Source organism: Opisthocomus hoazin, chromosome 5 (assembly GCF_030867145.1).
Source record: "Opisthocomus hoazin isolate bOpiHoa1 chromosome 5, bOpiHoa1.hap1, whole genome shotgun sequence".
NCBI lineage: Eukaryota > Metazoa > Chordata > Aves > Opisthocomiformes > Opisthocomidae > Opisthocomus > Opisthocomus hoazin.
The window spans coordinates 62,132,915-62,160,286 of NC_134418.1; the positions used below are offsets into that span (position 1 = coordinate 62,132,915).

The 27,372-nt window shown below is 38.4% G+C and overlaps 1 protein-coding gene across 3 annotated transcripts in view; it reads right to left on the minus strand.

Annotated features, from left to right (window-relative positions):
* GRID2 (glutamate ionotropic receptor delta type subunit 2) overlaps nucleotides 1-27,372 on the minus strand; it is a 769,355-nt gene that overhangs the window by 121,046 nt on the left and 620,937 nt on the right. For all 3 annotated transcript variants that reach the window (XM_009936971.2, XM_075421502.1, XM_075421501.1), the window contains 2 exons: nucleotides 18,485-18,682; nucleotides 11,834-12,146 (listed from right to left, as the gene is read on the minus strand). In XM_009936971.2, coding sequence (XP_009935273.2) covers nucleotides 11,834-12,146; nucleotides 18,485-18,682 — 511 coding nt within the window. The remainder of the gene's footprint in view (nucleotides 1-11,833; nucleotides 12,147-18,484; nucleotides 18,683-27,372) is intronic.

Genomic DNA, 27,372 nt, shown 5'->3' on the forward strand with positions numbered 1-27,372 from the left:
CTATAATGTTCATAATTTCCATTTTGAGAACGAAAGTGTCACAGTCTTTTTTAAATCGCTACTAAACTGTGACTAGACCATGCAGGATTCAGCCTCAGAATAATCTAGATAGAACTGTGCTCTGTCTGCTACTACTTTTTAAAGCTGCTGCTTTTTTATAGCTGTAAAACCATTCCATAAACCAATCCTCTATTCATCCTAAACATAATGACCAGGTTTGCAGAGAAGAAAGCAGAGAATGAAAACAGAGAAAATTTTTTTCATGGGAGAAGCAATAGCTAGTCAAAATCAAAATCTAATGGACTTTGCTTAAGGTTATATTAAACAGAAATTCAAGCCTCTGATTAAAAATTAGAACAGTACAATGATGAACATTATTACTTACTTTTTCTACTCTGGAATTTTTAGATAAAACCAAAACATTTACATATATACTGAAAGTACAAAAAAGGGTCTAATAACTGCATTCCAGAAGAAAGTGATCTAATGTGATAATGGAAAGTCTAACCTCTTTTCAGCTGAGCTGAGATTCCAATTTTCTGCATCACTAGCAATGATAATGTTACACAAATAGTGTTCAATCATTAAATTAATTCCCATTTAATCAATGTCCTTAAAGGCCAAACAGTCCTTTAATAATTACCTGATTAAAATGATGTTAGCATAACATATTAGTTATAGTATATTTTTAATTCCCTTCCCAACAATAAATCATTTCTTTCCCCCCATCTTGCTGAAACAGTGACAATGAGGCAAAAGCTGGGAAGAGAAGCAGATCATATCACCACATAGCAAATGGCTGGGGTCTAGCTTCTCCTGGTGTCAGGGATACTTCAACAACATACATTAATCAGATTCGCATTTCTCTTGTGTAGTATTTACAGTATGAATCTTCAAGAGTTATATTGCTCTAGATGACCCTGCTTTTGCAGGGCGGTTGGACTAGACGACCCACAGAGGTCCCTTCCAACCCCTACCATTCTGTGATTCTGTGATCCACAAAATAAATGACTTCTTTCAGATATTGGCAACTTCGCAGTGATCAAACGCAATCTTTCTGTGGAATTAGCAGAATATGCTGTTTTCAATTGAAAATCAAAGTGCATCATAGATAAAAGAAAATGTTACAAATAATAGTGTGAGTAATTTAATGCAAATATATTGCAGTGACTTGTGCAACATAACAAGACAGGGGATGGACAGACTTTATAGTGCTTCTGAAAGTTCTGCAAAATGTATTTTTCATTTTTCTCTTCTGCTGTCATTACAAAAGAAGAGTAGTGACTGCAGCTAAAGTTTGAAAGTGGGGATGTCTACTTGTATTTGCTGAAGTTACTGGGCGCTCTTAGACGAAGCATTACTAGACTTGTACTACACATATCTAGATACTGAAATATCATGCAAGTCTTGATATCTGAAAGTAAATCTTTTGATTGCTATAACTATGGTCAGATGGGAACTGTAAGGCTTGCTGCCCACCTCTAATGAATAAGTTTGCCATAATCTCTTGTACTAATGCTGCTGAAATGCACTGCTTTATCAGATGACTTAGCAGGGTTTCAAATTTAATTTTGGGGTTATTACATGCAGTACTGTTCAATTACATAATCATAAATAATTGCGCAAGAAGGCTAGCAATTTTACCAACAGCTGTTTGCTCAAAAGAAGTTCTGACCAGATAATCTTTTGTTGTCACTTTTACAACACAGGACAATAATTTTACATGATATAATTATATACATACACAGATGCGGAAACAAACACAGACTAGAGCTCAATCTGCATGTGTGACAAACACAAGGAGCTTCTGGGGATCCTCTTCTGTAGGGCTGTGATGTGTGCTTTTAAGATTGCACCTGACTGCATGCTCGTATAAAGGCACTATTTGCAGCTACTGTGAATGCATCAAAATGATATATGCTAGCTACTATTTTGGAGAATATTGTCACCCAATCTTAATAAATAACCTTGCACACTGGCAACCTTCTGATTAGATTTCAAGAGATGCTGAGATCCAGTCTCCCTGTTACTAATGGCTGGATACAAATGCTCTAAAGCCTCAAACAATCAACTACAATGATCATCTGTGGTACACACTCATAAGTGGCTAAGACGCTAACTGTCAGATACAGTTTGCATAGTGGTGGCATTTCCATAGACTACTGACAGCGTTATACGTAGTACCTTCCAGGATGGAAAAAAGAACTGTGCACAATGGACTGAAAACAGGCCATCTGTACATACAACCAACATTAAACTGAACAATGTCATTAATGATGTATTAAAGTGCTGCTTTAGCTGAGCGCTTGTCAGGGAGGACATTATGAACACGGGGGAGAAAGAGTACCTTTTGGTTGAAACTGAGGAACTATGAACCAAGTAAAACAAAAGCCAATTCAGTGAGACCATAAGGACCAGCAATAATTCCAGTAAATCCTCCACATCTTTTGACAGGTACTTTTTCCCATAACCTTTTTTTTTATCTCTACACAGCTCTATGACTCCAGATTTTGAGGGTGAAGAGAATTTCTTAAAAAGATTAATTACTGAAATATAGTTTTTTCCTTGAATTTTAAAGTATTATGAAATGCTTTATAAATTTATTCTTGCAAGATTTCCAAGCGTCCATCATCACAGAGTGACACCTGACCACTTCAGAGGCAAGTGAATCACAGACATCTCAGCAACATTAGTTCAGTTTTCATGTCACTAATTCTAGCTACCCTTTAATTTTCAGAGTGCTTCTCTGCACTGAACTCCTAACCTTACAGAATTCAATCATCACTAGTACAGGAGCTCTAATTATGTTCCTAAATAACATATTTTAAAATTTTGACTAAAATTCCACTTCAGGTACATGTTGTTATCGAAGAGTTCTCTCAAACTCAGATGACCTAAAGTAATACTGTGACAATTCATAGTGAACAGAGGAAAGAAGAAAACCCTCTTCCTTTTAAGTTTCACTGAGAATAATGCTATAATGTCATCTACTGATGAAAATCACTAATACAAATGCTTATGCTTCAAAGTTGAATAACCTGTTTCTTTACTGTAGATCAGCTATCACCCTTCTTAAGATGACAACTCAGATTTGTTAGAATTGAAAAGTGACTTCAAAGATGACTTTACTGGATAGCAAGGATTGTCCTCTTTGGGGATAGATACAGAAAGGAAAGAAGCTATTGTAAAAATGGAATACATGCTTATACCTAAAAAAGTTCTATTAGCAAGTATATCTGGGTCTGAACAATGAATACTCCCACTCAACAGTTTTATTATCACTGTTCCTTAACAGCCTGCTTGCAGAAGATTTTCTGTCTTTCCTCTTCACTGTTATCTTTACTCTATCGTAGTATGGGGGAAGCAGACTTCAGTCAAAGCCACGTGTTCCTTAATTTCAGTTTCTGCCTGGTAGAAGAGGTATCGCACATTTTTAGCCCAACACCATCTCACTAACTTCAAAAGCACTGGAAAGGCAAAGTCCTACTTTATGATCTCTCTCTCCCCTATTGACAGTGGAAGAATAAAAATTAAGCAGCAGGAGTTTCCTACACCATGATGCTGCTGCAACGAAGGCAATCCCCTTAATTTGCATGCTCGGGAGGTGACTAAATAAAAAATACAGATAAAAAACACAACAGCTCTCATTTTTCTATATTTGCTGAAAGTGGACCTTCAGCTCAGCAATCAGGGAAAGCAAAGGGTTGGTTAACATAATCAAAAGATTCATTTGGTATCATTATTGTCTTCCTTTCACTATTAATTTTGGTTTACTCCTTTTACGCACATTTTAATATTACAAGAGGTCTGAGGAAAATAACCTCAACAGCTGAAGAAGGAAGACTTTCCTGTCAAAAGCTTTCAAACCTCTTCGCTACTCCTGCCTTTACAGATTGCAGTCAATTTTCCTGGCACCTACCCACCAGTTGGTGCTATGAAGAAGAGCCTCATGGGTGGACACCACTATGGCACAGCTGTTGCAGAGGAGGGACTCCCCACAGACCAGAAAAGCAATGAAAACTACCACAGGTTCCCCTCTAAACCCATGTTCATCTGGTGCGTTGGGTATCCTCCACTGAAAAAGACTGATCAGTTTGTAGATGAAATTGCTGTCATCCAAGCAGAGGGGGAGTATTTTTAGTCAAGCTAAAACTCATTTCTCACTTCCTTCCCACCTTAAACAGCCAAAAGTGCCAACTTTAGTGTAAGCTTCTGTGCAGGAGAATCAAACTTTAGGAGAAAGAAGGCTTGCCTCTTCAGCTTCTAAACATCTTTGCTTATAAAAATGTGGGTTACAATCCTCCGTGCAAGAAACTTTCAGTTCCTGGCTAAATTGTTCTTCCTTGTTTCCTCAATTAAATATATATTACATGCAGGTGAACTCTGAAAAGTCAAAACTGACTACTTAATCTGAATCTAACTTATCCATTCTTTACCCAAATATAGTCATATTAGAAATCCTAACAATTAAAGAAACTGTTCTGAGTAAAATATGCACCTTAGGACGCTTTTGAAAGAACATAGAAGGATGGATAGATGTCACAGACATCCAATTCTACTTTTCCATTTGCTTCAGTTGGTCTTGATCAGCATTTACACCATAGCCAGACAGACGCTACCTTCTCACAGTCAATTAATCAGGCTTGGAGCTAGTCCTAAGGTGTTTTTTGAGCTTTCACACTGCCATTTATTCTTCACCTCCTCACAGAAGGTGTGTCGGACACGACACCTCTGAATATACTGCCTCATGTACCCAGCGCTATTACTCAAGCAAGCAGGTGCACACAAGATATAGAAATCCATTATTTCAGATGCCTTTGAGGACTGCCTGAGTCTTAACTTCTATTTAGGGGAAAATCTAGGCATATACCCTGGCAGTTTAGTGCTACTGATATCTCATTGCTGCAAACAAATGCCCACACTACTGAACATTTTCCTTGGAGCGTGCTTATTTCTTGGAACTACATTTTCAAAAGAAACAATCAAATAAACCTCTGAAGAAAGTCGTATGCACATAAAACTACATCCAATGTTTGCAAATGTGTACTGTAAACTTGACAATAATTCTCAGTATGTGTTGTCAGTTCCAATGATCACTTGTAGTTTCCAAACATATTTGAGAAATGGGACACAACTGCCAAAATTTACTTATTTTTGGATGCTATCAAGAGGGCTGGCCAAACCATTGAGGCATGTGAAAAAGGAGTATGGGTACCACAGGGCTGCAATACCTCTTTCAGAGAGGTGACTTTATGAAGGTACATATACATGTGGACATGTAAGCCTAGATTCAATATAATGAGAATATGGGGGTTTCATGTTTAATGGTGGAATTAAAATGTCACAAATATACCTGTTGATGTATATGCTAGACAAACATGGAGACTGGTCTGTTTCCTAACATGTCTGGTATTTTACTTTCATTTCACTTCCCCATTTAGTGCTGTGCATTTTAGGCTTAGCAAGTCTCTTCCCTCTTGTTACAGGAATATATCAAGACCTGACATTAGTTTGAAAAGCAATAAGAATTGTTAATTAATGAAACTGGCATTTAAGTTTTGTTTTCTATCAGAAGATATGAAACTTGTTTTTATGAAGTAAGATAGGTAATATCTCCATTTTACAACAGAACTGATACACAAGATATTAAATGAAGTTTCTATGGTTATCCAGCACATCAGATAAAGAGTCCAAATTAGGAACTAGGTCTTAGTCCTAAAGCCTCTATGCTGGATCATTTTTGATTTGCTAAACTTAAAAAATAACTAGGTTTCACCACTAGATATCATTTGTGAACATATAATTTATTTCTAACACATTTTTTTCAAAATGCTTTTAGAGTTTTGATCTGAATATTAAATACATAGAGATTGGTGTACAGTTAATTAAGAGAAAATGTCACTACGAAAATACGTTGTTACAGCATAATGGTTTCCTGCTGATAAGGATATGCCAAGAGTGAGATAAGCAAGATGGAGTAATTTATTAAGCAACAGCACACTCCAGGCAGTGCATTTCAGGAGGATTATATCACGCCTTGGGTGGTAATACAAGGAAGAAGACTGAGAAGTCTGAGAGGCTTTAACCATCTGAGAAGTATTATAATGACTCAGAAGAGCCAAGGCTTTGAGTCTATTTTATTGCTTTTACGAAATGTAATTTCAACAAGGCAAACAGTAAGATTTGCTCATTTACTGGGCATTATGAACATAATTGGCCATTACTGACACCACTGATGACCAATCAAAACTTCCAGTTGTGACCTGCATTTTAAACTAACCCAAACATGAACGGAGAAAAAAAGGGCCCACCAGTGATGTTTTCACATCATTCATTTCATAACTTTGTGAGGTTAAGCAAGAATATTAAGATCTGTGACGAAAATAAGACCTTTGCAAGTAATACTTCAAGCACCCAGTACCCTATGGTCAAATTCTATTTATAAAAATTTAGTGAATGTTTGTTTTGTTGCAAGCACTGAGAAGTGATTAAAACTTGAATGATGCAGCCATTTTAAAGCTATTTCCTGTTATAGCAGAAAAAAAAAAACCTTCTGCCTGATTCTCTTACTTAAAGACAATTCCAAGTGAAACAGAGCCTTGAATCTTTACCTGCATAATCTCAAATCCTGCTACCCCAGTTCAGAAATACCTCCTCTCACAGAAAATTCAAAGTAAAATGAACAGAGTGGTATAAGAGAGACAAAGTCTTTCTCTTGTGTCTTTCATACTAAATACAAAACATTGTAATTTTCTATATAACTTCATTATTTTGTCTGCATTCAGTCGAACTCTGTTCAATCAAGTAAGCTTGTCACTCTATTCTGAGGCAGAATTTGAGAGGCTGCTCTCAAAATAAAATCCTCTAGAACATTCCTCCACAAGTTCTGCTTAGAAATTATGCAGCATTTCACCTATCTCAGAAAACAATCTATTATACAAAAAGGGTTGGGAATAACACTAAATCCTGAACTTCTGTTTCTTAGATCATTGGTTTTCTCCAGTAATGGTGAGAACAGAGTGCTCTCTGGTGTATTTCATAACAAGAATCCATAAAGTAGCAGGAAGCTAATAGAAAACCTTCAGGAGATTAAACTAGGTTCTCAGCAAGTATAAATAGACATTGTGCCATTGCAGAGATTTGGTTCAGTTAATCTCAATGAAGACTACTAAAACTCAGTTTCCTCTCTGAGACAGTTCTTTGGTGTCTGCTCATATGGCATATTTCCAGCATTGGCATGTTCTAATGAGGGCAAAATTTGAGGGAATAGTAACAATCCAGGGTTGAAGAGGAAAAAAAATGCAGTTGTATGGAATAGCACAAAAGTTGAGCAAAGACTGTACAATACAGCATTATAATATATCACTGAGACCACTTGAGGTAGGAAGGGCCCTTTGAAGGTCGTCATGTCCAAACATCCCCTGCCCAAGCAGGGCCACCTAGAGCCAGTTGCCTAGGTCCGTATCCATACAACTTTTGAATATCTCCAAGCACAGAGAATCCACAACCTGCTTGGGCGACCTGTGCCAGTACTCGGCCAGCTGGGTGGCCCCCAGTATGCACTGGTGTATGGGGTTTTTCCTCCCCAGGGGCAGGGCTTTGCACTTGTCTTTGATAAGCTATATTGAATATATAATAATAGAGGCCTGGGGAGGAGCCAAGTCAGTGGGGAAGAGCAGGAGTAGCAGGACCAATGGGGCAAAAGTTACAGCCAAGAAGAAAGCTACAGCTATGATGACCACTGGCTGCAGTGTGAGGCAGGCAGCAAGCAAAACCTGTAAGGAAAAGATTGAGAAGCCAAGGGGAAATACAGAGGGTGAGAGAGAGAGGAAATCCACTGAAAAGGAAACCTTAACCACATTTTCTGTCCAACTGGAAAAAGGCAATTTTGAAAAGCAAAATACAGAGCTTTTGCCACTTAGTTTTCTAAGATGAGCAAGTGGAAAAGAACAAATTCAGAAGCCATGACACTAAATTTCACCATAACTGAATCTAAGAATTTTCTTAATTTTTAGACATCAAGAAAGAACTCAAAGATAACAGATGTTATCTGAACTATCCATGCCTGACTGAGTAGTTCAGAGTCAGAAGCATTTGTTTTTAATATCATCCACAGCACTGCATGGCCGAGATCACCAAGAAGTCTCTGCCTGGTCAGAGTATATTGGAGGTTCAGTGGGTATATTGGGTAGTAAGACAAAGCATTTCAAAGCACTGGTCATCATTTTTTGTTTATATGAAGGGCTTGAATATAGAATTAAAAAAACCCACTTTGCTGTTTATACACTTTTGTATTAATTGAGCCTTCCCAGTTACACTGCAGCTCTATCCTCAAAAATGTCTCCTCTAATAAAAATTATACATATCTTACAAATACAAAAATAATGTATATAAATACAAAGACACCGATCTCTGTAATGTAAAAGGGCAACACAGAAAATATATCTCTATATTACAAGAGTCTGAAAATGGTAGCTAGAGGAAAAAAAAAGTTGAAAGTCAAGTTCAAGACAAGTTTAAACGATGTAAGAAGCAGTGGCATGAAGTTTCAGTCTCCCTTTAAGGAAACAATTAAAAATACTGAAGTTTTGCAACCAGGTATGACAGTAATCATAGACCTGCCTTGAAAACTGTTGGACTGATCTGTGCTGACTCTGGTCTACAGACAAAAACATAGTGTTTTTCTCCGATCTCTCAAAAATCACAGAAGTTTAAAAGTTGTTAATAGAATTTGACCAGAACATCAGACTCAAGTCTGAAAGAAAATATGAAGTGACACAGTGGACTGAAGCTACCTGCTAAAATCTGCAGAGTTTTTAACTATTTCAGAAGAAACCAGCAAAAGAAGTCCTTTCTGTTTCAATCAAAGTAGGTTACGAGCTTCCTTAAAGAATGACTTGTATTTTGGCACCAAAGGCCTCTTTTGTCTTCAGAGCTGTGGCAGGTCTGGAGCCAGCCTGTGTGATTGCACATCTTTCCTCTGCCTAGAGGAAAGAAAGGGAAGATGTGCCAGAACGCGCTCACTAGCTCCAAACAAAGAATCCAGCACTATCAAAGCACTAGCAATGCTTGGTTCGTGCTGCTTTGTTTCTCTCAGTGCAAGATATAAAAGCATCTTTGGCTGTATGTTTTGATAACAGAAATGAGTACCTTGTCATGTTTTAAATCAGAGCCTGAAAGACTTAGAGTGAACGTGACAGTATTTGAAATGTCCCATGCTGCCACACTTAAGAGATGCCAATCACAATTAATAGCAACAGATTTGCTATTCCAAAACAAATAAAACCTGCAGAGTTTTTCTGCTGAATGAAGAGCTGATGAGTGAAAACAGCAGCAGAATTACCACAATAGCTAGTTAGCCTGTCAATGGAAATTACTTTCATTTGTCTGTATTCACAAGGGCTAGTAAACAATAACGCTTCAGCTAATATAGTATTCGTTATATTCAAATTGAGCGTGAAATACAGGCTGACATTATTAATGGCTCTCTTACTCTTTTGGGCTGGATTTCTGAGGTCTTCTGAGACTTTGTGTTTAAATTGGTCTGTAAGTTTTGTATATTTTGGTATCAACCCTATTAAATTTGTGTCCTGTTTCCTTCTAGCAAATTAAGGACTGTTCTGCTTGTCATTTGAAGGAGAGATGTATCTATAGCATCGCCTCACTGAGTCAGAACCAAGTGCACATTTTATAGTGTTCCAGTGGATTCTAAAGAGTTGTGCTGAAAATCCACTTGGTACGGTGGTAAGATCTCTCTCTCTATAAATGCATGCCTTTCTTCTTCCAGGTTCTGTGAATTTCTTTTTCTGATGTCCCGCAACAGTTTTGGTGTTCCCAGCTGCCATGTCGCACCAGTAGGTTTTACTAATCCTGAGTTGTACCTCATGACCCTCTTACTATGGAGAGTGGATGTAGATGTTCCTCAGCAAATTCCTTTTCTTTGATTTTTCCAGGAAAATCTTCTTTCTTGACATCTGGTCCCACTTCTTTTCATCTAATTTCTTCCTCATCTTCATGTTTGATTCAAAACTTCCCTCTAAGCCCTTCTTAAGTGCTCATTTGTGCTGACTGGTCAGAAAAACCCTTTCTTTCTAAGTTAACTGAGCATCTCTTGAAGGGCTCGCTTGTGGGCTGCTGTTCTGGATCTATGACATAGGAAACTTCGGGACACCAGACAACACAGACTTATGTGCAGAGTTGTAAGGCAAACAATTCAGGTAATAATTCATGAGATTGAAGAGTGTGATTAAACTAGTGTTGCCTCCTTTAAACCTATGCTGGGCAACCTCCTATAAAGCTTTTAAGGACTAATGATGTTGGGACTACAGCAGGGATGATAAGGTTAATACCAAGCAACAAACCTATGTAAAATTACTCGCGTTCATGAAGCAAAGAAACTAATTCACAAGTTTTAACCTAACAGGCAGACAGATGTAATGAATCTAGTTCTGTGATGGACCAACTGCTCTCTCATATTTGGATTCCCTAAACAGTTACACTGGGAATATTATGGACAGAAAGAAAACTTCATAAACCCACCCACACACATGCAAAAAACTTTTGGAGCTCTCAGCTGGCTCCAAAGTCTTTGGTTTTCTTTAAAAAAAATCCACAACTAACATGAAACAATCTCTTCAGCTTTCCTTAGCTGGCCATAACTGCTCAGTGCAAATGATAATTTTTAAAATAATGTCTCTAAGTCAATGTGTTTAAAATCATACCTCTTGTGGAAATTCTCAACTTCAGCTTTTCTGCTTTTTTTAGATGGTGGTGTTAATTTAACTTTTTTCCCTTCTAGGAGTTTCATACTTGATTTTCCTGCATACCTTAGCTTTTATGGATGTTATCTGATTGTTTGTAACAGAGAATAATGTAGTTTCTAAATTACATGTTGCCACTGTTCCACAAATATGATGGTTTTACCTACAGTGCTCCATCCAAATTCATGTTAAAATCCAAAAAACTATCTGGGAGTTTTGAGGCTGCAGTGGTCATGGCTCTTTGTAGAGAAGAGACTCCATGCAACTACAAATAGGTGTACCTGCAGTGCCAGCAGTGACTAACGAACAACTACATAGATATGCCACAAGGCATTTGTTCTGTTTTGTTGTCAGGTGTTATTATCTAAATCTTCTTTGTTCTCCTATGAAACTGTTTTCTTATTCCACTTTGCCTAACAACTCTAATTTGTAGACCAGAATTTTAAGTGGTATATACCAAGCCAAGATCTATAGTCCCTGATGTCTTCAGGATGCATGGTTAAAGCTCTGCCAGAAGAGGCAGACTGTGAAGGACTTGGGAATATAAACAGAATTGGGGAATAGCCTGGACTGCACCATATGCTGGAGGAGATTGAGCAAGCATCTAGGATGGCCAAAGAAAGTTGAGTCTTGTCATTATATAGGAAAATTGAGATAAATCAGAAGGAGGTGGAAAGAATATCAGATACAATAAGACCACTTTGTACTGACGACTAGTCTAAACTTCGTTCAAAAGCCAAATCTCAACATTTTCTGTGTGACTCCACAACACAGCACTCGCATTAACTACGAATAATTCTCCAGCAGGTGATGAGAAAGACTTTTTTCTTCCCGCAAAGAAAAATAATTTTTCTCTAATTAGACAACTACAAATCAAAAAAAGCTAGCATATAGTGCCCTGAACTTCTCACAGTCCCCACACTGGGCAGCCAAATGTGTTAGAAACCTTACAGCACAAGGCTTTCCAGTCCCTCAAGGGCTGTGTCAGGGAGGCAGGGAAGAGGAAGGTCTCTATAGCAATGGGGAGGATATATAGGTTTCTCTCAGGGGCAGACTCTCCCTCTGTCTCTTACCTTGCTGCACAAAGGATCCATACACAAACCACATGGAGTTGTAGAGGGTTGTGGAGGTCATGGATCCCATTTGAAGTCGCGGGGGGTTAAGCCAGTTCAAGAGGTAGACCAGTAGCCCTACTAACAGCACAGTGCCAGCTATGCAGGCCCACAGGGAGAGGTCAAATGGTGCCAAGCAGGCAAACATGTCGACTGTCTTCTCTGCCTTTCGAAGCAGCACGCCCACCGAGTAGTCCATGTAACGCGTTGTGAAGTCCACCACATTTTCCCTGTCAGGGGTGATGGTTAGGGCAGAGATGCCTATATCAGCTTTCTGAGGAAAGAGGGAGAGAGAACAACATGCATAAGCAGGAGCTACAGAAAAAAATCTTTGTTCCTCTGTGATTCATAGCAGATAAACTTACGGAGAAGCAGACGCCAAGGCCAATGTCTTAAGCATCACACATGTGAACACAGAAACGTGACCAAGGCTTGAGCAGAATGGCTGTACCACATATCTTAGTTTCTGTAAGCAAACCTCACTTGGTGGCTCAGGCACATTAGCTCTCCACGTTGTTATTTTCCAAGGAATCAAAATAAGTCGAATACAGATAATAGCTGGAGAAAATCTGGTCATTTGTCTTAGCCTGGCTTACTGAAGCCATCATTGCCATTGTGGCAAAAGGCAGACCTTGTTTATAGCATTTCCATTCAGAGGAAATTAGTTTCCTGACAGAGCCACATGATCTCTAACTTTTTGATGACATGATTATCATGACAAAGGGCCACTGCACAATAAAGGGCATCTCATATATCCTGGGATTTTGGGGGTACTTGAAATGCCAAAAACCATCAATTTTGGCTGCAGAATCTGGAGTGCAGAAGAACAGATACTCCACACAATGCTTTTATGATTTATTCCTCTCTATCCTCCTGCTAAGCAACACCTCTCTATGCCAACCTGTCCTGCAGCTACCTTGGACTTGCTTTGTGCCATTTACATTTTTTGTAATTTAAAGAACCCATATCAGATGAGAAGGGGATCAATAACATCCCTTGATCTAATCATTGTATTTCACAGCATGTCTGGGTATTAGGTCTCCAGAGACACCAGGCACAACTACAGCAGGTGCTATTTTACTCTTCACACATACAATTAGAACTGCAGTAAAAACAAGAAAAGGTATTTAACTCAGACACGTTAACATGATTTTAAAAAGCCCAAATACTGAACAAAACAACTACAAATTCTAGATTTTTTATACAAAAAAGAGCACTTAAAATATTTTAAGCTGCTACCAGTTTGATTTAATCCATTTCTGTTCCTCCTAAAGCAGTGTGTGGTCCTTTGGAAAGGGGTGAGGAGGGCACAAAGGCTTGAAAGTCTCAGTACTCTGTCAAATTTTATTAACACTCTTAAATTTCTTTCGTCTTGCCCAAAGAAGGCAGAGATTACTAGCTCCTTAGAAATGTGATGTGGAATATTAATTGGGAAGGTATAGCAGCTGAAACTGATTAGAATCAAATTTGCAAATCATCTGGGCTGTTTTAACACCATCTGCAAAACACTCTGCAGTCTATGGTACAAACATATTTTTAATCACAGTGCACCTTAGACTTTGGTTTAAATGATACTACTTTATATTAATTGCTCACTGGCTTGAGAAAGTGGTGGAAGATAGCTGGAGGCTGACGATTTGGACAAAAAAGCATTGGAAAATGTTGAATTGCTTAATAGCCAAGAAGTAGAGCTTCAGTTTTAATTTGTGGGTTAGATTCTCTAGTGCCTTAAGTGAAGCTGTGTTGATGTGCACAGCTGAAAGCATGGTTTCATGAATTCACTTCATGTCCCTTCCTAACAATTTTTTGTGGGTGATGCTTAAACTACCCTTTGCCCATGGGCAGAAGCAAACTCAGTCGGTAATCCAAGCAACAACTTCATAGAATTGTCCATGGAAACATTTAGATCATCTGAGTCTCTACTGTCCGATTATAAAACTTCTGGTCAACAGGTGACTTGAGTGATTCACGGTATCTGGTCACTGTTAAGTCCTAGCTCCGTTGAGCAAGGTGCAAAGCAGTCATCATTTGAGCTGTTTTCCACTACTGTGAATATAAATGTATTTTTAAAATAATTTACAGATGTAAGAGTCCAATGCTCTATACCAATAGTTGTCAAACAGGAAAATATGGTTATATTTAATGAATAAGGGTTGTTTGGGGGTTTTTTCCTGAGTCTGTATCAAAAAGTGAAATAGGAATTCAGGATTAAAGAAGGACACATGGAAACAAAAAGTGCTAGACTTAGCCCCTGCCTTTTAACTTTAGCTGTGTTATTATCAACATTACCAAAATACTTTGCTACCACACTGGATTTTTGCGAGGTGCTACTTCAAGATGTATTTGTAAGATGTTTAAAGATTCTCCACTGAAAAGCAATATATAAAAGTAAAGATACTTTTACCAAATAATAGATTACTGTAGGACTGAATGACTAATCAAATTTTTTCTGCTTTTTCCCCCCTTTTTTTAAAGAGAAACTTATTTCTCCGTGAAATACACTGAAAGGCATTGCATGAAAAAGCACAGTATGTGCTATATGGAAATACTGCTTCTAGTTTACATCTCTGGGGAGAAGTCTCTCCAAACTCCCCTGCATTATGGTTCCGCTCTGGTTATCAGCCATCTATGACAGAAGAACAATGTTGTCCTAATGGGAAAGTTGCATTTCCTTTGCCATACTGCAGCAGCAATCGTGATGTAATTATGTCTTGCGATTAAAGGGTGGTAGTAAAATAAAAAAGAGAAAGCAGAGAGGTAAGTCCTTACTTCTCAGTACTCCCGTATTTAGTTGTTTAAAAAAAAAAGGTTACACTGAAATATGACAACTCATATTCTTACCTTACTGAATAGAATCATAAACACTAGTTTACCAGAAAACTGCATGTTTAGCACAAAACCAAGCTTAAGTTTAACTTAATAGTTGGCCTACTGAGAGTGAGCATTCTTAATTCCATAGATTCTGTCAACTTTTATCAAAATTGGAACATGAAAAAAAATTAAATGCTTATCATTAACATGTCAAATTGGATCAGAGAAGACATCAGTTTGAAGAAGTCAAGGTTCATTTAGTGCTTCTGAGATAGAAAGGCAAATGCATGCAATTATGTCAGTATTTAGATACAAAGCTGCCAATCTGAATTCTGAACATGTAGAACTCTCCACTGACTAAGCTTTTGCAGTGCCAAAATCAACCAACTATCAACATCTTAGATGCCTTTTTAATACATTTCTGATGAATGAAACTATGACTCCTGAAACTGACTGAAAAAAACAATGGAGGGCATTATTTTTCTTTATGCGACCTGCTTAGGAATTTGTATTCCTTAATAGCTGTTCTCCTGAGGTCACTGCAGAGCCACATTACCAGAATCAGGTAATCCAAAATAAATGACCAAATGGGTCTGATGGCATTGTTACTGATGTCACAGAACCAGTTCATCAGCAAGGCCTAGAAATCTCTAACATGCCCCTACACTATTGCTTAAGCACATCTCGTACACATAGAAAGCAAGCTTATAATGATTCTTGTGGTTCATGACCAAGAACAGGGAAAATAAATGAATCTACTTTAAATTGCTCCCATAAGGCCTTTCATTTTATCCATTTTCAATGCTATATCAAGTTTCAACGAGTGCTGGAAGCAATAAACCACGGTCCCACGTGTTACGCAGCTATTAATATGGACATGTAAAAATTAATCAGATAGACATTTTTGCTCAAGTTAACACATACACATCCAAATAATTCTCCTTTGACTGAGCTATTATTTTTTTCTTCTCACTTTGTCCTCCCTGTACACTTTCTTCCTTCCTGTGTTACTCCTCTTAGGAGAAAGCATTAAAAAAAACCCTCATGAGAAGCTTCTACTTGGCTTGCAGTTTCTCTTAGAAATGTTTAGACGTGTATTTAGTTTAGTTCAGGTGCTCAGCAAACACAAAGCTTTCCATAGCATGGTTGCATTCAGTTTATTTTGACCGGAGAAAGTGTGTGGAGCAAGGGTGTACCTAACATGAGTCTTGACAACCAAAGGAGGGGAGGCTTTAATCAGTTTCCAAATTCAAGTTAAAACCAGTTGCTTTGATCTGTTGATCCCAGCTTCTATTTTAGCAGCTAACAGGGACCTTGTCTTCAAAGCTGGAACGGAGTGAATGTGGCATAATTTCATGTCTATGAGGCCAGCTGTGGACCTAGGGTACGTACTTGGCACCACAGGGCTCCTGCCCTGCCCTGCAGCTCAAGCAGGGCTGCTGCAAATGAGAGCAGCCTGGGACTTCTCTCACAGATACCAGGACCTGCATCAGAGCCCACTGCGCACTGCATCAATGTTAATGCAAACAACATCTATTGATCTTGAACACAGAAATTATGTTCTTGCTACAGCAGCACCATTTCATATGGCATGTCTTCTGTAGCGGCTACAGACATCGTTCTCCATGAGATGTGCTCAAAAACAGAAGGCAGTGTTTTTCCATTATCCTTGAGCGGGACTTGCAGAAAGGCCTTGTTCCCAACTCATTTCAATAGACAAAGAGCATTCCCTCTGTTTCTGGATTTCCTCCACGTGTTGGCCAGACTATCATGTAAGACTTGGTTGCGAAAACAAGAAAACACTCTGTTTGAAACAGGTTAGACCTTTGATTTAAAACTATTCCCTGCCCCTGTGCTTCCTCTTACAAAGTTGCCAAGCAGACAGATATTTCAGTTCTGGGAGCAGAACTCGGTTCACAGTAAATAAGAAAGCAGCCTTTCAAGAACAGCTTGTACTTGGTAAGGGGTAGATATACACTGGCTGCTCGCCCAGAGGTTCTCTTTTGCTTTAAGAGGGACAGAGAATGGGAGAGAAGGACACAGTGAACCTTTACTGTTATTTATATAAGGGGTAAGGAAGATTAAAAAATTATACGCTGCCATAATATTGGGAAAACATGTTTACTGAACTCCAAATGCAGTCCCATTACCTCTTCGTACTTTCTAACTGTACAGAAGGGTTTCATATCCTTTAAGATTCATTCACAGCAAAATTGTAGCAGACTGATAATTCTGTTCCACTCATGACATCTATTTACAGATCTTGGTGGTTACCACCTTAAGCATGTTACTAGAGTTACAGGAGTCCCTGCCTACGAAGGGGAAAAGAATGCCATGCACATTTTTCAGTGAACCATTTGATTTCCATTGTTACGAGTTCTACCTTATGAATAATTAATTTCAAATAAACAGGAAGTGTTCCAGGTCCACTTCCATCTCCAGAGCCATCTAGGACTAAGACCCGTCCAGCATGTGTTATGCAGTGGCCTGCTGAGCCCCTTGCCAAGTACTGCATACAGTAGGGTATAGTATAGCATCAGATTCAAGGAGTAGAAAAAATGATAAAAATAAATAAATAGGCCATTGTGGTGTTACGTCTCATGGTTAGATGAGGGATTTTTGGTTGTTAAAGTTTAGAAGATGGAAGAAAATACACTTTTCTAAGTGGCTCCAGCTTTCCACCTATGATCACAGCATTCCACCTCCCGGCTTCTTAAGAGCACAGGGAGATGGCAAAGGAAGTTCATTACTACAGTGTAGTTGTATGAACTGTGCCATGGGTATGGCGTGTGTGGCTGTCTTCCATTCTAACAGGCTTCCTACTGCTCAGGAAGGCAGAATAGGTTAAACTTATCACTAATCATTTTGTTAAATTTTAGCTGAAGTATTTAACGTTTAAGTCCTGTATCTGACCATGTTGCTCTTATTCTTTGCTGTGATCTTCAATTAAATCCCACCTTCACTTCCATAAACAACCAGTAAGTTATTTACATGAACATCTACTGCAGTTATTTAAGGAAAACCAGCAAATGTAGGTCTCTAGCTGTAAAATCTGCCTCTACAGGTTAACTAAGTACATGTTCACAGCACAAATGAGATCTCAGCAGAATGGAGTCTGCATAGCCCTGTCTTTCTGAATGGGAGAAACTGCAAACAGACAAGATGTGAAGCATGGTAAAAGAAAGAAAAATATAGCACATTTATTTGGTTTGATTTATTTATGATACAATATTGAAAATTTAATGTAAAATTAACTAGACTAAACGGTTTATTAATTACAGAATAGAGAGCATACTAATTCTTGATTCATACATCTACATAATGTGTTATTATATATCAATAAATTTTTTTTCTGTTGATTATATACTTCATGAATTCATCACACCAACATTTTTCTAAGTGCTATACATTATTTATGTAATGTATCACTAATTACTGCAACACTAATTTTTCCTCTTTCGAACAGCCTCTTCAACTCATTTGTGTCAGGTCTTGCCAAATTAATTAGGATGCTGTGCGTCCCATTATTTGACTGTATTGAGATTTCATATTGCTGTATTTTGGTTGGAAAAAGGAGATTTCCTTGCTTCTTAGATAGTTACCAGCAAGTGTTATTTCTAGCTTTTTCTTTACCGTCCAATGCATCCAAGCATACTATCAAATCCTGGCGACACAGGCAATGAACAAAGTGCTATCAACAACTCATTAAAAAAGTCACTGGCTAATGCAAACATAGTAATATACCATGTATTATTTAGCTTTATAACATGACCTTACTTAGTAAGTTACTGATAACCTTACCTTAAATAACAGTTCTCCTATCAGTCCATTCCATGACCCATCATCCTGAGGACTCCCATACTTGTGATCCGGTGCAACATAAATTTCATATTTAAAGCCGAGGTAAGTGGCCAAGGCTTCCAACACATCTATTGAGAAGCCTTGATACTTCTTCGGTTTTCCCAGAACATTTTCAGACACCATGACAAAGGGCTCTTCCTAAATAGAAAACAAAGGAAGCAACTGTTAGTAAAGAAATTACACACTACATCTAGGTGCTGGTTTTTTAAAAGTAAAGGAGGAACTATTTGAAAACTGTTTATACAAAACTTTCCGATAATACATTGTTAGTGGTGCCTTTTGCATTCTGCAAAATGCTATTTTGTTATGTATTTACTTCAACAGAGAAATTTTCTTCTGTACTATGTATAACAGAAGTAAATCTTCTGTTATAACACTACAACGGAAATGCCTGTCAGTAATGCCTTCTATTTGCGCTTATCCTCTGCAGGGCAGATGTGCACTCGTATGTCTGTCTGTAACCATGGAAGATTCTACAGTACTGCCAGTTTCCACTGGCTGGGCAAACACTGCATCTGACAAACACAACTGCAAATTCATGCTGTTAAGGAATGAAAAACATGGCAGAATCGGCCTACAACAGAAACATGCATTTCTCTTGTCCTAATGTAATCTGAATGTGAATATAAGCTGATTGAGTTTAAATAGTTCTATCCAAAGAGCATTCATTTGATCAGTTTATGGAGAATCAATTATGGGACTTCAGTTAGTCTATAAGAACAACTGGTGAACATTCATGGAAAAGATGACCATAATAAAGGATGCAAATAAATATTGAAAGTTGGAATTGGTTGGTAAGATTTCCAAATAATATGCTTTTCTTTTTCCCCAAGATCTGTAACTGTTTTCCCCATTTTTTAATTAATATTTCTAATAACATTCTCAAAAAGGAATGATGTTTTGGCTAACTTTAATTTTTTTTCCACCTCTCTATTGTTCTTCCTGTTGAGTTTAATTTCTAGACGTTCTCCTTCACATCTTTTTAAAATGAAACACAAAAAGAGATCACATTTCTGAACGCAAAAAAATATATTTGCTGTAGATGGATCTCACTTACGCTTGTTCTTTATTTTCTCTGAGAACATTTGTCTGATCTAAGTAGAACAAAATTATCAACTCCCCCCAAGAAGCAGGAAGGCACTGTAACACTTAGGTATTTTTTCTGAAATATGCTACATTTCTTCCTTGTAAATCTTTACATGGTATTGTAATTTAGTATGAGTTTATCAGAAAAATCTATTATGAAGTGCAAAAAGTTTTGGCTTGGCCACGACAAGCATATGAAACCACTTCCTGACCACTTCCACCCAGTCTGCATAACCCACAAGCATACAGAAGAAAACAGAACTGATTTTCCGTAGTATTTGTGGCCTAAACTTTAATTGTGTATGCAAAGGAATTTTTGTTGGTGTTTAAATGATTTTTTTTTAATTATTCTACTACTTATCTCTGTCAATGACTTGAAGCTAAGGCACTTTTCACAAATTTTTCACTAATACTTCACTAAATATTTTCAGTTTCTTAGTATGTTACTCTGTATGAACAGGTATCACTGAATTACAGGCAGGACATTCTCGGAATAAGAAAGCATCATTTGTAAATGCTCCAGTTAACATTCATGAGGATAGCCATGTGCTGAGGATGCTACCAAAGATGCAAAGATTCAATAGACTGCACTGGTAGGATGTTCTTTTCCGGTTGCAGGAAATCCAGAAGTAAAACACAAAACCCAACAGCAAAAAATATCCTAAAAACAAATGAACAAAAACCCACCAGAAAACAAAAATAAAGCAGAAGTGTTATTATTTCCCAGTTGTCAGACAGAATTTCTTTCTTCCAAATTTTCCAAGATCCACCAAATGGAATAAGAATGGAGGACAGCAAGTGAATTTTTAAAGTAGGTCTCCAGCACCTGGATTCAAAGCACCTTGAAGGAATTGAGACTAAGTTGACGAAAGCCTCTCTTAAGTGAAAACACAAAATGAATTCAGCTTCGGTGATCACTTGGATGAGAGGCTCACTGCATATAGACTCCAAACTGCTGGGAAAAAATGTTTCCACAAAAAAAAAGTAATTTATCATTCTAAGTACATTATGCACAAAATGCTAAAGATTTGTGTGCACAAAATGTGTTTTAAAAGAAAGGATTTATTCTTTTTACTTCTAAATTATTAGAAAATAGTTGCTCATAAACCGAATCATTCACTTGGTTAAAAAGCAATTGCTAATTGTACTGGTTTAAAACACTGTTTAAAATGCAATTTGTCACCCTAATTTCAGTCTTCTATTAAGCTATGTAATATTGTTTGCTGATTTACAAAAAACCCCAATGTCCAACGTGCTATACATTTAATGAAATATAAATAATCAAATAGCTTTATACAAAGCAACTAACACTTCCCAATTTCTGTTGAAACCTGGAGCAGCAAAATACTTAATCGCATTCCAAACAAACCAAAAGAAACCTATTGCTACTTTTTTTGTAATTGTTTCCATTTCTCAGCAGGCATTGAAAGAGGACAAAAATATTTGTCTTGATTTTTTCCCCCCATAAATGCTGCAAAATGAAACTATGCCAGTTGTCTTTTTGTACACTGGGAGAGTGTTATGGGAGCTCCTATGGAAAGAGATGTACAACCCTACAATATTGATGTTAAAATCATTGTCTCCATTCTTGAGAAAGCAGATCTTATAGAAAGAAAACACACAAAACAAAAACAGTCAATACCTTTCTCACATACTGAACAGAATAATCATGACTACAAAAAATAAGCTTGTAGAACGTAGGTATCAAAAACTCACAAGCTAACTAATGAGTTTGGAGGTGGCAAAATTCACCTGGATGATGAAGCTTTCACTCGACCCCAATGAATTCAAGAAAATCCTGATACACTTTCTCTCCAAAGCAAGTGGTAATTCAGAATATACAGGTAGGTCTTTCTCAGAGAAGCCATACAATTGCCATCCTCAGAGATACTCAGAACTTATCCAGACACAGTTCCCAACAACCTGCTCTAACATTAGCCCTGCTTCACACAGATGCCATTCAAGTGTCCCTTCAAACCTAAATTGTTCCAGGATGCAGTGAAGTGTTCAAAGGAAGGGCACTGTTCCTGCTTCTCATTTCCTTCCCTCTCTAAGGTACTGATGAGTCTCTGTGGGGCAAGAGCAGACTTCACAGCCTGTATAGTCAGAGAAGTCTGGAAAAGCAAGAAGTCACATCATGCATGACTGAGGGGGAAAAAATAAGGAAATGAATGGAATGCTCCCCCTTAACTTCTTGGTTTTGCAAGATGGATGATCTGCCTCACTGGGCCCCATAGCCATCAGATATATTTAGGGCATGGCTTTGCGTCCAGCCTCAGTGGAGATCCTTTAAGAGAGGAGTTACTTTCTTTCTGCTTTACCTCCAGTATTCCTCCTTGCCAACTGAATGAAGCACTACCAAGCCTGTGATAAGGGCTCCTTCTCAAAATAGCTCCATGGTTATCACTGTCTGTTTTTTTCTTGGGATCTAAGATATGCTGCTCTGATACAGAGGAGGGTGTGTTTAAGACTCATTGTGGGTCAAAGGATTTTACACAGTGATGTGGGCTAACCCTGGTAGACAGCCAATACTACCTCAGCAAAAGGAAAGTCAGCAGCAAACAGGTAAAGTTTTTACTGGGTGAAGCTGTGCATATTGCTTTTTACAACTGTAAGAAGGAAAAGTCTGGTTCCAGACATCATTACCCCCTGAGCAAGAGAAGCTGCAAAATTCTAGCAGACTAGCACATTTTAGGAAGGCTAAAGGCAGAGCCCAGATTAAGGCAACATGGCATAAAAAAAGGAAAATGTTGGGAAAGATGACAAGATAGCATAAGTATATTGGAGGAGCAGCTCACAAAAACATTTGTCTCCATTCATTTACCTATTATAACTAGGTTAGAAAGTTTTTTAAGGAAGAAGCTATACATTAAGTTTGACATAGGTTAACAACATGCTACATATTAAGACTCGTAAAATTTAACATCCTTCTCCCACCAGAGCAACTAGTTACCTTCTCATGCAATAGCTGTGGTGATGCTTGGTTCCTTGGTAAAATAATTCTACTACTCAACCATCACAAACTTACTCAACTTTTATCAGGTGCACTGATCTGATTGCCAGGGGTCCAGACAAATTCCAGAGCCATGACGAGTGATGGAGTAAGACTGTATAAACAAAAGTGAGGAAGTACCAGGAATGTGCCCTTTTTGGTATCAGGGGATAGTTAAGCAGCTCAGACATCTTACCCAAACTTATCTTCAGATGCACAACACAGTATTATTTGAGTACATTTCAACAAATCAGGGTTTATCACTGAAATACTTGGTTGAGTAAGAATAATTTTCATCACCATTTTCCACATGCAGAACTGAAATGCAGAGATTCCATAACTTGTACAGCTGAAAAGTGAATTCAAGTGTTCTGGTTCAGGGACAAATCCCTCAACCATAGCCTGTTTTCCCTCTGTCTTATTTTAATGCTTTAAAACACTTGTACTTACATACGTATCTGTATTTTGGCAAACCGTGAGGGTAAGAGCAGGAAAGCTAATCGACGAAAGCAAGCATTAGATGAGAACAAAGGAGGGTGGGATACAAAAATGAGGTGCCTAGACTCAGGGAGAGAAAAGTCTTACTCTCGAAAGGACTGCTTGCCAGGGTAAAACTGTGAATGGACAACAGAGATTCTAATGTGCCCTAGTCCAGGGAGAACTGATAGCAGGGCAACATAGGCACAAAAACAAATGTCACACATCCAAACCCCAGGCCTCAAGCCATGCCCCAAATTTTACACAGTGGGACGCAGGGGATAGAGAATTTATTTTGTTTTATTTTAAACATACCAGTGGAAATCAGAGGTTGAGTGTATAGAGCTTGGAGCAGTCTAGATTCAGGATTAGTAGAAAAAAGTGCTGCATTTTATTACTTTTTCCAACAAGATAAGGGGCTAACAGTTTTGGGTATTCAGGACTTCAGTTCTGGTGTCCACAAGGTTTTGTAAGTGCTTCAAGAGTCTAAGATTAACAGTACGAAAGACAGTTTTTATTTACTCTCATTAAATTCTCAGACATATGTCAATAATTTGGATGTAATAGTTGGTCTGAAGTAATCTTTTCGTATCCTCTACTAGACCCCCTAACTAAATTTAGAAAGAAGAGGCAAGCTTCTGGGCACAGAACACCTTCACATTTGAAAATGAAAGGAGCAGCACTCAAGCTAAACAGCAGAAAAGAACAACTCCTCTGAGTTTAACTGGGTTATATTAAATAATTCAACAATTAAAGAGCAACATTTGTTTGTAACTGCTACAGAAGTGGGTGATTAAGTCAAGCAGTAAATTCAGGCCTTAGAGGAGGCAGGGAGGGAGAGCAACAGAATGACTGCTTGTGAAGTGTTCCGGGACAACTTATATGTAGGGAAAATGTATATCCCTAAACCCAAAGTCTCTATGCACGATGATTTTTAGCAGCCAGTAGAATAGTGACTTTAAATTCTAAGATTTGATAGTAATTTTTTAGTTCTTCACTGAAAATCAGGGTTTGGAATTTCTGGTATTTTTTTATAGATTCTCTCTTTTTGGACAAATAACAGAAAACCCACTTGAAAGAACAGGAAAAGCACCATTGAAATCTTCAACACAGCACTTTAACTAAATATGTGAGAGGAAGAAAATGTTGCCGTCATGGCCTGTTTACAATGAAGTGGTGGTCTCAGACCAGCTGTTAATGATTTTATGTGCACACCAAATCATCAGGAGATCATTGAATGGGCAACAAGACAGATTTTCTCTGTAATGACAAGGGTGGGTTTTCTGGCTTTAAGTTGAGGCTTATTTCATCATAGAAGCTATATGGAGCCATGATACATTTATGAGAGTCTTATGCTTGCTCTACAGATAAAAATGCTAAAAAAATGTCAGGATATACTTTGTAAACAGGAAAGAAAAAGCAAAACAAAATGTTTGGGATTATTCTCCTGCTCAGCTGAATCTTCCTTCCCCCTTAGCATGGGCAGAAAAATGTCCTAGCCAGGAGACTATAGAGAAAGTATTAAGTAAACAAAATGTTCTTGGCTTGTGAGATCAGAGAAACTGATCACTGCTGGGATTTACAACATATATTGGGGCTTGACTCTAAAACTGCAGATGGATGGCCTTATGTGCTTCTACTATGTTTGGAAGAGAGTTTTGAATTTAGGTAATTATATGGGTGGTTAGAATTCATAAAGCATATGAAAATGACCTCTGCCTACTCATTAGAAATTTCTGAACACTGTGGGATATAATACTTTAATATTGACACTCTGTATTCATTAAATGGGACTCTGTATTCATTAAATCTTCCCCTTTTCTCTACTGAAAATAGCAAAAGAGAGGAAAAAACAGAAGCAAGAAATGAAGCTCAACTCTGGGCAAGACTGTCAATCTGTGCTGAGCACCGACTCTAGAAACAGCGGACAGGCACATTAAATGATTCACATAGCCCAGGCAGAGCCTCAGCAATCACGTGAAGTAAATATTCACTGTGACACTTTAAAACTCCTATCACCTGCAAATGCTAAGAATCTGCTCCCAAAAGTGAGATTCACTCTCGTTACTGGATCTCCCAACTCCCTTCCAATGGCTGCTGGATGACCAACCACAGCCATTATAACCGATAAGAAGCACGAAATCTCATAAACCATAACCAAAACATTTTCAAGCACAGGATGCTATTGTCTTGTTGCTAGGCATAATTACTTTTTTCTTAACTCATAAAATAATTAACCCCCCACTTTTACATATTAGCCATTTTGCATTTCTTTCCTCAAAAGATTTCAGTGAAATATGCATTCCCAAATACTTAATTTCCTCAAGTGCTTTCTTGACCACTGTTTTGGGGATTTTATTTGGATAGGAACAGCACAGCAGCTTGTTATTTTTAATTGAACAGCAATGTATATTACTTCATGTTAGAATCAATGACCAAAATTTAATTGAAACATTACAGAAATTCTCCCACTAGCAATGGCTATAAAAGTTGCTGCAAAACATAACACAATCCCCACCCCTTAATAACACTAAAAGAAAGATGAAGGTTTAAAATCTACAAAATCTTGGATAAGTAAGGTATTATACTCATTCAATAGCCTATTTTGCCAAAGGGCTGTGTAATAGTATTGGCACTGAAAACCACTGTTCTCAGATCCTTTGCTTTTCAAATACACTGATTAGAAATTCATTTGTACTGACAGCAAAGTTGCCTCGCCTGCAGCAAGAAGATAGCTAATGTTCTGGAAGCTAAATGTAATATTAAAAAAAGGGGGTTTTAAATTTGGCCTTCATATACCACTGTCCTTATGCACATGTTTAGTGTCTTGCTTTTTTTCATTGACAGAGTTATTGTCATAGAATCACCAAATGGTTTGGATTGGAAGGGACCTTAAAGATCACCTGGATCCAACTACCCTGACATGGGCAGTGAGACCTTCCACTAGACCAGGTTGCTCAAAGCCCCATCCTACCTGGCCTTGAACACTTCCAGGGAGGGGGCATCCACAGCTTCTCTGAGCAACCTGTTCCCGTGCCTCACCACCCTCATAGTAAAGTGACGGAGCAACAAGATAATTAAAATCAAAGCACGTCTTGGTTCTCAGCAGATAACTGGGATAGCTGTAGGACAAGAGACTCCCAAATAATTCCACTTCAGACAGCTCGGCCTTGGGAGAGCAGATGCACCAAACTACAGAGATAAAGAGGCACCAAGAGAGCAACAAGACCAGAGCAAAACAACATTGAAGGACACAGTATATGTGATCTTAGAACTGAGTTTGCACAGAAATAAAGGTCAACCAGCGCACACTGTGATGAAGAGTACAGGCCTTCATCTGAAGACCCCCGATTACCACCTGGAGGTGCCAACAGACATGCATGAAAGATATTAACGTATACTAATTAGTTCTCGGAAAAAACATGAATATGCTAAGCATTTTTCAGAAATATAATGAATATGTGTATTGTGATTGTATTTAACCTGGAATGAGTAGGGTGTTTGGTGTGCACATTTTGAGGAGAGATCCCCTGCGTGCCCGGCGCTGTAATAAAGGATAGCTGCTTAACAGTATACATTGTACTGTTAGGTTGTTACTGGATTTTCGAATCAGTAAAGAATTTCTTTCTTACATCTGCTCTAAATCTGCCCTCTTTCAGCTTGAAGCCATTACCCTTTATCCTGTCACTACATGCCCTCATGAAAAGGTCCCGCTCCAGCTTGCTTGTAGGCCCTCTTCAGCTACTGGAAGGCTGCTATAAGGTCTCCCTGGAGCTGCCTTCTCTCCACGCTGAACAACCCCAACTCTCTCAGCCTTTCCTCATGGGAGAGGTGTTCCGTCCTTCTGATCATTTTTGTGGCCCCCCTCTGGACCTGCTTCAACAGGTCCATGTCTTTCCTGGGCTGAGGACTCCAGAGCTGGATGCAGGCCTCCAGGTGGGGTGTCACCAGAGCAGAGCAGAGGGACAGAATCCCCTCCCTCAACCTGCTGGCCACGTTTCTCTTGATGCAGCTCAGGACATGGCTGGCCTTCTGGGTTGCAAGTGCACACCGCTGGGTCATGCTGAGCTTCTTGTCAAGCAGCACACCCAAGCCCTTCTTCTCAGGGCTGCTCTCAATTCATTCTCTGCCCAGCCTGTTTTTGTGCTTGGGATTGCCCTGACACACATGCAGGACCTTGCACTTGGCCCTGTTAAACTTCATGAGGTTTGCACAGCCCCATCTCTTAAGTCTGTCAAGGTTCCTCTGGATGGCATCTCTTCCCTCCAGCATG